The 13,487-nt window shown below is 39.6% G+C and overlaps 1 protein-coding gene across 1 annotated transcript in view; it reads right to left on the bottom strand.

Annotated features, from left to right (window-relative positions):
* Window positions 1–13,487, bottom strand: part of EDIL3 (EGF-like repeats and discoidin I-like domains 3) — a 302,894-nt gene that overhangs the window by 181,839 nt on the left and 107,568 nt on the right. Inside the window, exon 5 of the mRNA XM_010578088.1 lies at window positions 9,919–10,047. Within this exon, the coding sequence (XP_010576390.1) occupies window positions 9,919–10,047 (129 nt within the window). The remainder of the gene's footprint in view (window positions 1–9,918; window positions 10,048–13,487) is intronic.

Here is a 13,487-nt window from a genome sequence, read left to right as displayed (position 1 = left end):
GCTGAGCATGTTGAAGGTTAGTACTAAGGCAAAGGTTTTAGATTTCAGAAGAGCAAACTTCAGCTCACTCAGAGCTCAGCTGGGAGGGGTTCTGTGGGAAGCTTCCATGGAGGATAAAGGAGATAGTGAGTGCTGGGAGTTTTTCAGGAATGCTTTCCCGGAAGTAGAAAACCAGTTCACCCCCTTTAAAGAAAAGGGAAGCAGGTGAAGCAAGAGACCCCCTTGGCTTAACTGCCAGCTTCTGAGTCTGCTCAAGACCAAAAGAGAAGCATGCCAGAGATGGACAAGCAGACAAGTACCCACTGAGAACTACAAGGGCATTGCCAGCGTGTGCAGAGATAGTTAGAAAATCAAAAGCTCAACTCGCATTGAAATTGGCCAGAGATGTCAAAAACTACAAGAAAGGGTTCTTCAGGTACGTAAACAATAAGCAGAAACAGAAGGAAAATATTGGCCCGCTGTTAAACAGGAGAGGTGATTTAGCCTCCAACAATGCTGAAAAGGCAGAGGTTCTCAGCACTTTCTTTACCTCTGTCTTTACCAGCACTGTTGGGCCGAGGCCTTGGGAGCAAAAATCCAGGTTGATACAAACGCAGACCCACTGTTAGTGAAGGAAGACTTGGTATGTGAACACTTACAGGAGCTTGAGCCCTACAAATCAATGGGCCCTGACGTGACCCACCCGAGGGTGTTGAGAGAGCTGGCTGACATTGTTGCGAGGCCACTCTTCCTAATCTTTGAGAAGTCGTGGAGATCGGGAGACATCCCAGAAGACTGGAAGAAGGCTAACATCACCCCCATCTACAAGAAGGGCTTAAAGGAGGATCCAGGAAATTATAGGCCCATCACTCTTCAGTCCCTGGGAAAGTTATGGAACTAATGTTCCTGGGGGCTATCACAAGTCAAAAGAAACAATTGATTGGGAAAAGCCAGCACGGATTCACCAAGGGCAAATTGTGCTTGACAAACCTGGCCTCCTTCTACGACAAAGTAACCTGCTCGGTTGATGTGGGGCGAGCGGTGGACAGTGTCTACCGGGATTTCTCCAAGGCTTTTGGAATGGCTTCCCACAGCCTCCTCCTGGAGAAACTGATGTGTTACGGTCTAGACAAGTGGTCTGTGCGGTGGGTGGGGAATCCCTGAGGCCACCCCCAGAGGGTGGTGGTAAGTAGCTCCTTTTCAAACTGGTGACCTGTCACAAGTGGGGTCCCCCAGGGATCGATCCTGGGCCCAACGCTGTGTAATATCTTCATAAGTGATCTGGATGATGGGGTCAAGTGTACCCTGATGAAGTTTGCTGATGATACCAAACTGAGTGGGGCAGTGGACGCTTGGGAAGGGAGAGCCACCCTGCAGGAAGAGCTGGATAGGCTGGAAGAGCGGGCTAACAAGAACCTGAGGAAGTTCAAGAAGGACAAGCGTTAGGTCTTGCACCTGGGAAAACATAATGCAGGAGTGCAGCACAGGCTGGGATCTACTCGGCTGGGGAGCAGCTCTGTGGAAAGGGACCTGGGGGTCCTGGTGGACAACAAGCCCGGTATGAGTGAACAGTGTGCGGCTGCGGCAAAGCAAGCCAACAGGATGCTGGGTTGCATCGACAAGGACATCACCAGCAGAGAGAAAGAAGTCATTATCCCCCTCTACTCAGCGCTTGTCAGGCCACACCTGCAATACTGTGTTCATTTTGGTCCCTGCTATGCAAAAAGGATGGGGACAGGCTGGAGAGGGTCCAGAGAAGGGCCACAAAGATGAGCCAAGGACTAGGAAGCCTGCCGTATGAGGGAAGGCTGAAAGAACTGGGTTTGTTCAGCCTTGAGAAAAGAAGGGGAGACCTTATTGTCACGTTCCAATATTTAAAGGGTGGCTACAAAGAAGATGGAGACTCCCTTTTTACAAGGTGACACATGGAAAAGTTGAAGGGTAATAGGTACAAGTTACTGCTGGGGAGATTCTGATTGGACAGAAGAGGAAAATTTTTCACAATGAAGACAATCAGCCATTGGAACAATCTTTGCAGGGAAGTGGTGGATTCCCCAACGTTGGACACTTTTAAGATTCAGCTGTACAGGGTGCTGGCCCATCTTGACTAGATCATGTTTTTGCCAAGAAAGGTTGGACCAGATGATCCTTGAGGTCCCTTTGAACCTGGTATTTTATGATTCTACAAATATCCATTATTTTAGCATTCTCAACAATTTTGATTTGAGCCCACACTTTCACAACAGATTTACTAGGAATCAACACCAAACGCATTTGGTTTGGCACAAACACTGTACAATTATCACTTACATTTTCTGCAGTGCATTTAATGCCATTTATTAAGCCATTCTGCTTATATGCATTTAGTCTACTCAATTTAGGTTTCTGTGCAGTACGCACTCTTCAGGCTACCCAGAAAACTAAAATTGAGACAATTGTCACATTATTTTTATTATTATCTATTGATTGCCTTTCAACAGAATTCTGCAACCTTCCATTAGGAACATCTCCTAATGAGCCAAGTGCCCTGATAATTCTTGTTTAAAAATCTGTTTTATAGTGAAGTCCACATGAAATACTGCTATAAAAGAGATGTGAAACTATAGGCTATAGACTTCAGAACAGAACACTGAGAAATGTCTTCAACATACTGAACGTACAACTGCTACAGCCTTACTAAGAGTAAATTTAGTTGTCCATACTTATACTGCAAATTCTAATCATAAAGAAAGTAATACAAGAGTGCACTTCAAATAGTTTAGCAAATACCTTGGGGATACTTCCCACTAAAACCAACCAACCAAAAATCATATTCACACAAAATCAGCTTCATTTTGATCAGGTGCCATGCTGATAGGGCTCCACTTAACAACTTCTTTCATTGCTCAGAAGTGGAAACCCAGACATTATTAAGAACTCTGCAGCAATAGCTGTTTGTTGCTCAAGAAAACTAGCACTTTCTTGCTTCGCCCACATGGAAAGAAATCAGCACAGAATCCAAACAGGTATCAGAGTTAAAGCCCAGCAGGGAAGAACTTGTTTTTTACCTCCCCCTCTCACTCCATCTTACTCTTTCCGCAGAAGAGACTAACCTTCGACCATGAAACCTGATTATTCTTCCTACATTCAAATAAACACGGGCCCAACTCACCATTCCACTGTTTCACTTTTATACCAACAGAACCACTGAAATGATTTTCAAGAACAAAAATATAAACAAACAGATACTCCTTTCCTTTGCAATTTTTCCAAATAATAAATCAGTATCAAAAGCAAACCATGACACTTTACTGAAAAACTCGCAGCCACATAAAATCTCCCTGTTGGCAATAAGAAACACAGTGAATAAGTCACTTACTTAGGTAGATTTTGTCATGACAGCAATAAATACAGTCAATTTGTGTGACAGCAGATGCTGAATTCTGGAGTCCACACTCTGTTTCCCAGTATCCTGGGCAATCCGCACTGAGTACTGTATTGTACTAAGGAGAGCACTGCCAGCAGGCTAAGGGATGTGATTATTTCCCTAAAATTGTTAAGGGATTGGAGTACCTGACATATGAGGAGCACCTAAGAGAGCTGGGACTGTTAAGCCTGGAAAAGAGAAGTGTCATAGAAATAAAGATGACAGAACCAGGGTCGTCTCAGTGGTACACAGTGCCATGACAAGAGACAATGAGCAGAAACTAAAATTCACAGAATTCCACTTAAACATATTTGGTGTTTGTTTGCTTGTCTTTTCACTGTGCAGGTGATCAAACACTGGCACAGATTGCCATGAGAAGCTGTGAAGTCTCCATCTTTGGCAATATTCAAAACCCAACTGGACATGGCCCTGAGAAACCTGGGTCCCTGATCCTGCCTCGAGAGGTGGGGTTACGACTAGAGACCTCCAGAAGTATCTCCCATCCTCAACTACTCTGATTTTGTGATGAACAGTGCTTTAATTTGCATTATTTCAGGCTACCTAATTTAGAGCTGAGGCAGCTACATTCATATCAGTTGCATACTAGATACACATGACACTGAGCCATTGGAATTCTTTTGTAATGCATTAATTTCATTATTTCTACCTTAGAGAGAAAATCCATTAGTACATATGTTCAATGTGTGGTGCAAACAATCCTCCTTAAAAAATCAAGTATTGTAGGACGATAAAAACATCTTTGAAGTCATTCAGTCATTTCCATTCACAGCACTAAAAAGCATCTGTAACACTGACTGGAAAACAATGACAGATATATATCCTTACTAATTTTTTGACAAGCTCTTGTATTGTCAGTGCAGAAATCAGGACAGCAAAGGTAGAGACTTAGGTTGTGCAAAGAAAGCCACAAAGCCAACAGATCATAGTACTCTGGACCTAATCCATTGTTCTAGTTTTGGCTGGGATAGAGTTAATTTTCTTCCTGGTAGCTGGTATAGTGCTATGGTTTTGGGTTCAGTATGAGAAGAATGTTGATAATGCACTGATGTTTTCAGTTGTTGCTAAGTAGTGTTTAGTCTGAAGTCAAGGATTTTTTTCAGCTTCTCATTCCCAGCCAGCAAGAAGGCTGGAGGGGCACAAGAAGTTGGGAGGGGACACAGCCAGGACAGCCGACCCCAACTGGCTAAAGGGGTATTCCATACTGTGTGACGTCATGTCCAGTATACAAACTGGGGGGGGGGAGGGGGCAGATTGCTTCTCGGGAACTAACTGGGTATCAGTTGGTGAGTAGTGAGCAACTGAATTGTGTATCACTTGGTTTGTATATTCCAATTCTTTTTTTGGTATTATTACTGACATATTATCATCATCATCATCATCCTCATCATCATCATTACTATCATCATCATCATCATTATCATTATTATCATTATTATCATTATTATCTTCCTTTCTGTCTTATTAAACTGTGTTTATCTCAACCCACAAGTTTTACTTTTTCCTGATTCTCTCCCCCATGCCACTGGGTGGGGTGGAAGTGAGTAAGTGGCTGAGTGGTGCTTAGTTGCTGTCTGGGGTTAAACCACAACATCCACCCTACTGAATTTTTATTTAACAGCATGAAAAGGTAAGAACCCCTTTGATTCCTGCATCCCAGGCTCAGAGACAGTAGGTGTCAAAGAAATAGTTTCCCTTGGATACCGGAAAGACTAAACTGATATGGAAGGCACTGCAATGTGATCAACAAGGAAGCCCACAATCGCTTCATAATCACTTGGCAGAATAAAGATGCAATGCAAAACTGGCCATCTCTTTTTTTTCCTTTCAGCTTTCCTCCCTTCTCTCAGCCACCATGCTGCATTAGGCCCAAGTTTTCCGTATTATAAGATCATTAACTTGCCTTTCCACCCTTCTAAAATGCACATAGACACTTTTACCATGTTTTTCAAGAATGAGTTCCTCTCAGTGAGTATTGAGAGCTGACACAAAAGGTAAAGTCACTTTCCAAAAGCGTACTGACAGCCTATTTGAATGCAGCTTTGGAGAGTGTTTCCAGCTCTTCTCTAATGTGCTTATGGCTCCTCTACCCTCCTTGTCATTGTACATCATTTATTTTTCCACTTACATAAACTAAACATGTTCACCACTTTATCCTCTCAGACAGCTACTGAATTTCAGATTTGGAAGATCAAAACTGAATAGTTTTAAGTTGCTCATTTTTCAAACATGAACAACATGGTTACTCATGGTACATACTGTGATAGCCTTATGGCATACTAAATTTAGATGCTCTTTCTTTAACTTTTTCTTCAGTCATGTATTTCCCCTGTTTTCCCCTGTGCACACACAAAACAAAACAGGAATAATTTTTACATCAAAAAATCTCCCCAGTATTATGTCATTGTATATAGCCACACTGTCATTGCTCCCCTCATGACTAAGCCACTTTTCTTTCATCAATTATGCATGTTGACTAGGACACATGTTAATAGTTTTCCTGAACTATTACAGATCATTAAAGACTTTTAAAGACTTGTATTAAAGACTTCTATTAATTGTATGGAACAGTTGTAGTTTATGGCATTTCTGTAATTTACCTGGCTTCTGAGAATTACTTGTGAGTTATTTAAATGATGTAAAGTCTGTCAACTTGTTGTCTGCAATGCATTTCAATACCAATGTTAATTACACGTGAATCTTTTTCAATCTAGGTTAAAATTCATGTTTCCAAAGATATTGATAGGAGTCTGCTAAAGAGACAACTCAGGCCATAGTGTCCTTATTATCTTTGGAAAACATCCTGCTATTTGGGAAGCTTGATATAATTACCTTTTACTCTTATCAGTTTAGATAAATCCTTTTCTAACTCACTGGAGGATGAGCTGTACTGAAAAGAATCACAGTGTACTTTTTCCTGCTTGCCTCTATATTATTCTCTGCCAGTTTATCAGGTATTTAGAATCTGTCAGGATACACAGAGCATTGAAATGACCTGGCTGCACAAACAGGGTGATATTAGAGATCTATTGCCTAATCTCAACTCTTTTAGCATGACTATGTATAGTATTAGTATTTAGTATAAGGAAACACAGGAAATAAGGCAGTATTACCATGAGAGTAGGATCAGAATAGGATTAGTAAATTAAAATATATAAATTATTATTACAAACATTTTACAAAAATTTTGCTTTAGATACACTCAAAGTTACAGGACCAGTGGACAGGTATGGCAGAGCAGTCAGGATTTTCCATGGGTAAATTTAGATAAAAACCAGCAATAATGGATCTTCTTACACTGACATAAGGTGCTATGATCATGTAGGTTTATTTTACATCTTAGTTTTATTAGGATAATAACAGGAGTTACATTCTTAAGTCCTTGAACTATTCATGCAGCTCCCAAACTGTCTTGAATCTTTGTTGATCAACTTCAGTACATGAATTTGTAACTTCCTATTTGTATGCTATTGTTTTTTATTTACCCACTTTAGCATGTGATTAAGTAAAATCCCCATTACCTTTTACTGTGAAATCCTCCTGTCTGAGGTACATTCCTTGAAAATTTGTGACTTTCCAGCTAGTGTCCAGAGATCAACAGTACCCTGTCACCAGGACTGAATAAAGTCTAATAGTGGAGTATCTAACGAAAGGGTTGCACAGAACACTCAACTGCTTTTAAAATTTACTGTACAGCCCTTTTGAGGGGAGAGAGACTGACATAGGCTCCTCTGTGTTGTTGTTCCCCCCCCTTCTCTTTTCCTCTTACTCAGTGCCTCCTGATACCCTATATGCCTAATTTTCAACCATCTTAGTGTTTTCAACTACACAGGAAATTGTCAAGAAACCTTTTTGAGATACTAAGGATTAAGAGAAAGGGCTTTGGGGCAATAACTCATTAAAAAGCCAAAGAGAAGTAACCTTTGTTAGCATTCTCCAATCTTACATCCGCTAACAAACACTCTTAGTAAAAGCTATCACACAGGGTCTTATACTCCTGGGCTCCTCACAGACCCCCCTTTCAACTGATTATTTTACTTGAAACAATCCAGTGTTTGAATTAACAGTCTAACTGACTAATAGCTTACACTATTTATCATCATTTTCATAGGAAAAATCAAAATATTATCTTGAAATACCTTTTTCAGTGTTTTATATGCCTCTATGTAGGGGAATATAATGCTGAATGCTTCAGGCAGCCTTTATTAAAAAGTAAGATTATTTTAAAAACTATTTTTAAAGTTTTCAAAAAGTAATGGCTAGTCTCTGAATCTGTACACGTAGCACAATCACACAGGACAGACACAAACTAAATTAACACTCTGGATTATACCTAATATAGGAATATTAATAAGTCCCTTACTTAACCAATATTGTCCAGTAGATACTTTCCCTGGACTGCAAACTAAAAATGTAATATTCTGCTTGCATAAGCACTGTGATTAGCACATATTCTCAAGCTCTCTATTTGCTTATGCTTTATTTTGTTTACCAAACTGAGATTTTGTTGACGTGTTTGACAAATTTAGTTAAGTATATGTGTATTTTTTAAAGCCTTGTTAGTAATTAGCTGTAAATTACAGTGGCAATTATCACAATATGCTTTTATCTCAGATTCACTCATGATCGGCATCCTCCCAGTTATGCGCAATGCAATTTCCTCTCAATGAAGGACATGATAAATCCAAAACTTTCCTGCAGTAAACCCATGTAAAGGCCATTTTAGGGTAGCATGATATATAGCTGTAGGATAAATTCAGACCCTTCAAGCATGCATAAAAATGGTAGGGAAAGGGATGGAAAACAGGATTCTGAGGCAGTGTCTTACAGCTTCTTTTGTGGCTGCACCGAGGGAACAGTTTCTTGTGTAAGTCAAATGTTAGACAATAACCAGCTACTATGATGTCTTACGGTCAGAAAAAAATGCGGTTGGTGTCTGATCAAAGCTGGTCATTCTCTCACAGGAACTAGTTCATTTGTGTGCAGAAAACTGACCTTCAGGGAAATCAAATTCCTTAAAATTGCATTGTGGAGAATTAGAATTCACTCCCAGAACAACAGTAGCATCATTTTCATAAAAGAAAAACAGAAAACAGAAAACCAAAACCAAACCAACCCTGGGTTCCTGGACTAAGTTCTGCTCACCTTATCTCATGGTAGAGAGGAATATACTTAATCCCCAGAACAGTGTATTCAGGTTGTGCCTGTGTAGCCTTTATTTATTTATTAAAGAATGAAAGCCACGCAGATTTGGGATGGTTGCAGTGTTAGAGAGTTGCTAAGGCTAGCTGTGACAGTTTCAATGAGACATCTGTAGAAGCAAGGCTGTTGGCATTGCCTTTTTGCCCCCAGGTTGGTGTCCTACAGTACAGCTGGCAGAAGCAGAACATGTGAGCTGTCACAGACTGAAGCATGTTAGTGTAACCCAGTCTGATGAATCACAGACACGGATGTACGATACGAAATACCTGAAGGGTCATACTGCTTTCAAATACTTTGGCTGTCAGCAGAAGAAATGCAGGGAGGGCATGCAAAGCCTTCGGGTAAGAGGTACTGCCAGAGAAAGTCCACTTTTGTGTATTTTCCTAATAAGAACAAACTAAGAGACACTGCCATCTCTTCTGTAAGTCAGTGCTTTTCTGTATCTTTTACCTTCCTATTCTAACTCCAACAACTCCATGGAAGACATAGGTAGAAAATGTACCCATTTAAACAGTAGTGTCTATTTGTTGTTTTGCTCTACCATATGTACTTCTATACCTTCTTCGGGGTAATATAAAAGCTTGGTCAACTTGCAGCTCTTCATCGAAAATGATGGGATGGCCTGTGACACAATGAGCGGTCTACCATCTTTTCCATTGCAGTTTGATTTTCTCCTTAAGTTTTCTTAAGACAGGAGCCTGGCCTGTCGGATGTTTTGGAGCTACCACTCATATTTACGTTTACTCTGAGTCAAACACACATCACAAAATTTCATTTGACTTGCACTCTGTGCACTCATATCATGATCAATTACAACCTCCAGCTGGGTAATCATTTTGAACTTCAAACTAGTGACTACTATGTGTTATTCTGGTTTCTCCTATACTGTTTCTGTAATTTAACTTGTTTAAGTAATTACTCTTTACTCCTGACCTAGGCATAAAACTACAAGAAATTGAGCTTTAAATGGTCATTGATCAGCAGAAGGATATAGAGAAATATCTAATTACATTGATCTTTGAGAAATGTTGCTCGCTTTAAGTCACAATTACGATCCTTTCTCTTTGTGAAGTAGAGCACTGAACTTTTCTGACTGATTATGTTCTGCAGATACACTTGTCAGATACTGCTTTAACTGTCTGTTAATTACAATATAGGTATCTATGACCCAGAGATAAGGTTAAGAAACCAATAATGAACAATGCAATGACCACAGCACTATACAAAATGCCATGGACAAAATCACTGGTTGGCCAGCCACAGACTAATAGGATACTTGACCGACTATTCCAGCATTTAAAGTTTGCACTTACCAACCTCCACAACACTAGAGCAATTGGGGTCTGTGAAGCCTTCAGGACACTCGCATGAGTAGAAGTCATCATTCAGCCCTGACAGACAGATGCCACCATTTCTGCATGGGTTGGAGTCACACACATCCCCTGTGGGTTAAAGGAAAAAAGAATTCCTGTATAAAACTCTCCAAAAGTTAATGCACAAGTTCTAAGTATGACAGATTGCTGATAACCAAGAACAGAAAGGAATAACAACCTCTGTGTCCTCTGAATACCTTTTGGCTAATTCCATTTGTTATTTATTTAACAGCACACCTCTGTGTAATCATCTCCCCCTAGCCTTCTACTCTGTAAAATGTGATTCTCTTAGATACACTGACAGCTATTCACTTGCAAAAGACAAAATTTAACAAAAAATACATTTTTGCTTTCTCTCATTTGAAGTCATTCAGGACATATACTTGGAAAGGAATTTACCCAGGATTCTATCTCTCTAGGTTTCCTTCAACATAAAGCTGAATGGTGGTTTCAATTCAGGCTATTGGCTTATCACCTAGTTCATAAGCAATGAACTGTGGCTGTAGCTACACCATCATGTGCTCCAGACTTATGCTCCCTTAAATCACTCTATAGCACAGATTTGATCCAGATCAGGCATTGGCAGGCAGCTGTATTTCTGCTAAACACAGAGCATGGCATTCAGGCCATGTGTGCTTCTATGTTGGCTTTATGTCAGTCAGACGAAGACCAATTATATGTGATCCCAGGATAAAGTTTAACACTGCAGACTAAAGCCATTGAAGTGTTTTGAGCAATTTCATTCTAACAGTAAGTTCACACCCAACCAATGATTTTTGATGTGGAGCCCTATGACTGGAGCTGCTGTATGTTCACACTGTGCCCCCAGAGAGGCTTCCACTATGACTTGTGACCCACCAACTCCATAGAGGGATGGAAGCTAAAGGACTTGAGCAGCCAAAGTCCCTCAGTGCTCCTCAACAGTCCCCTCCATGTTCCAGGGAAGTTTGTGAAGTTCTCCCATAATTCATTTTGATTGCAGAATCAGAACGAATCAGTTAGAAACAAAGCTATGCTTTGCTTCAAAACTATGCTATGCTATGAACCAACTATGCTTCAAAACTTCCTGGGACACAGGGCAAGCTTCAGCCTGCCTAAATAATGCTAAACAAGCAGATTTTGCTTATCCTTCAATTGCTCTTCAGTGAAGACACCCTATTCAGTCAATTAGCATTGAGGTGATCAACAGTGGAAAGACATAAACTCTGAAAGATGCACCGCAGGGCTGCTGCTTAAGCTCCGAAGTTGAATATGTCTCCAGTATTACCGGTGTGTACAACACATTACTGTGATTTCCTATCTAATATTATTTAAAATGGCCTTCATGAAGAGATATAAAGAAGAGAACAGAGTCTCTGTTCAATTCTTGTAATTCCTCAGTTTTAACACCCTTAAAGAACCCCACCCTATCACAGTTCTACAATTATGCAGAAATACAGCACTGCATCCTGTTCCCAATGGGATAACTGGACACAATCCTAAAAAATGCCCTAGGCTTTGTCAGCTTCAATTTCATTTTTTTTTCTCAGATAATTAAATACATATTTAGATGTATTATTAAAAAATAAGTACATTATTTTGTATGCTTTTTAAAATTGAAACATTGCCAGTCTTTTGCCATGTAATTGTAAAGAGTTCTAGAAATCCACTTGCTTATGTCAGTAGTACTGACATTATAATACATTTTGGACTACAGTGGTAGTAAGGGAACTCAAAATCTTTTCAACGCCTTTCTGGCAAATCGACTTCAGATTAGTGCCTGGTGTAAGAATTCTAATCTAGCAATCACTTAAGAAATTTAACTGATATACAAAACTGCCTTTATGAATTCCGTGCATCAGCAGCAAAAAACTCTAGTTGTGGGATAGTTTGCTGGGTTATTTTTAATTTTATTTAATTTTACGCTGTCAGCTTAAAGCTGCCTTCATGACACGGAGAATTGTCTTGTGTCTACATACTTGGTATTAACAGTTTTCTCTTGAAAACTGTCCCGCTGGCAGAGAAGTAGAGCTATTTGAAAAAAGGCAAAAGACACAAGACATTACCTGTCTAATGACTAGACATTATCTGTCTTCCTAACCGAATCTAAATAAGTCAAGACTCCTCATTTTCAGTGCTTGCTGCATTATTGGGGTAGCAAAGGATGCTTGTTTTTTTACTTCATAGGGCTTAGGCATTTGCTTGTGAAAGAACAACTACTATTAACTGAATGCTTTAACAACTGTATTCCCATAACTTTAATTAAATTAATAAATAGCATCTGAAGCAGGAAAACTTATGCAAATCTGTATGGATATTCTGATTAAAATGAGAGGGGACATTTTTACTATGTGTTTCCTGATTCAGTGTTCTTCTGATTTCAATTATGCAATACAAGAAAGAAAAAGAAAGGCAAAAATACAAAATATTGTTTCCATTTGTAAGTTTTATATTGACTGACAAGCAGAACACATCCCCAGTTTTCCGTTGTATTTCCGGAAACTGACATCGCCTACTATAACTGAAGTGTGCATACTTAACTATGTAGTTTTCATCTGTCTGAAAGTTCATGTTGTTTTTTCCAGTCTGAAGTGACCCACCTACAGTTCAGGACTAATAAAGCAGATGCTGTCCTCTAACAACAGTCATTTATTTCCACATTCAGGAAATAACTGCAGTAAGTGCTCTATTGACCCACCACGTTGGGCCAAATTCTACTGTCAGTCACGGGTATAAATTTTTAATTGTCATTGTATCACAACACAGCAATAAAATGAATACAGCACACTTAAAAAAAAAAATTGTTCTCTAGGCTTTTTTTAACGACTATGACAGCTTTCGTCCATAGTGAGTAACTCCATTAGTGAACTTCGATCTCTTATTAAAAGCACTTGGAGAGGAACTGTTACGTTATTCCACGACATACCTTCACATAACCACTCTTAAGCCATATCCTTTTCACAAAATACTGAATGTACAACTATTGCTTTTTTTCCACAAGCAGGTAATGGTGGGGAGGAGGGTAAAAATTGTAAATCCGCTCTTTGTTGAACTTTACACTTTTATGTAGCATACTTTTTGATCCTATAAAACCCCACAAAATGTTACACGATTCTTGACTGAAGAGTGCAATACTTTGCTTGACAGCAAAGGACAACTTGAAAAAAGGAACTCAACTGCTGTGTATAAATAATGCAGCACACCATGATGGTTGCAGTTAGACCATCAATCCTTGTCAAGAACAGAAATTCACAGAGTTTATGAAAACAATTTTTGTGATATGAAGGCTAAAGAAGATGCACTGTGCAAACAGAAGAGTACCATCCACAACCACCTGCACACAATACTTCATAAAGCACTCTTGGTTGTAACAGCACATAGACCAGCCAGCTACCATTACTATATGCAAATCAATTTGCAGTTCACTAATGTTTGTCAATGAAAAAAAGAGAAAGAATTATTTACTCCAACTTAAAACTCTTTACTCTTGAACATTATAGCTCCTGAGATAGCAATATCTGCAAAAAACC

Source organism: Haliaeetus leucocephalus, unplaced genomic scaffold, assembly GCF_000737465.1.
Source record: "Haliaeetus leucocephalus isolate CR32 unplaced genomic scaffold, Haliaeetus_leucocephalus-4.0 Scaffold598, whole genome shotgun sequence".
NCBI classification, from domain to species: Eukaryota; Metazoa; Chordata; class Aves; order Accipitriformes; family Accipitridae; genus Haliaeetus; species Haliaeetus leucocephalus.
This window is presented reverse-complemented; position numbering and strand designations above follow the sequence as displayed.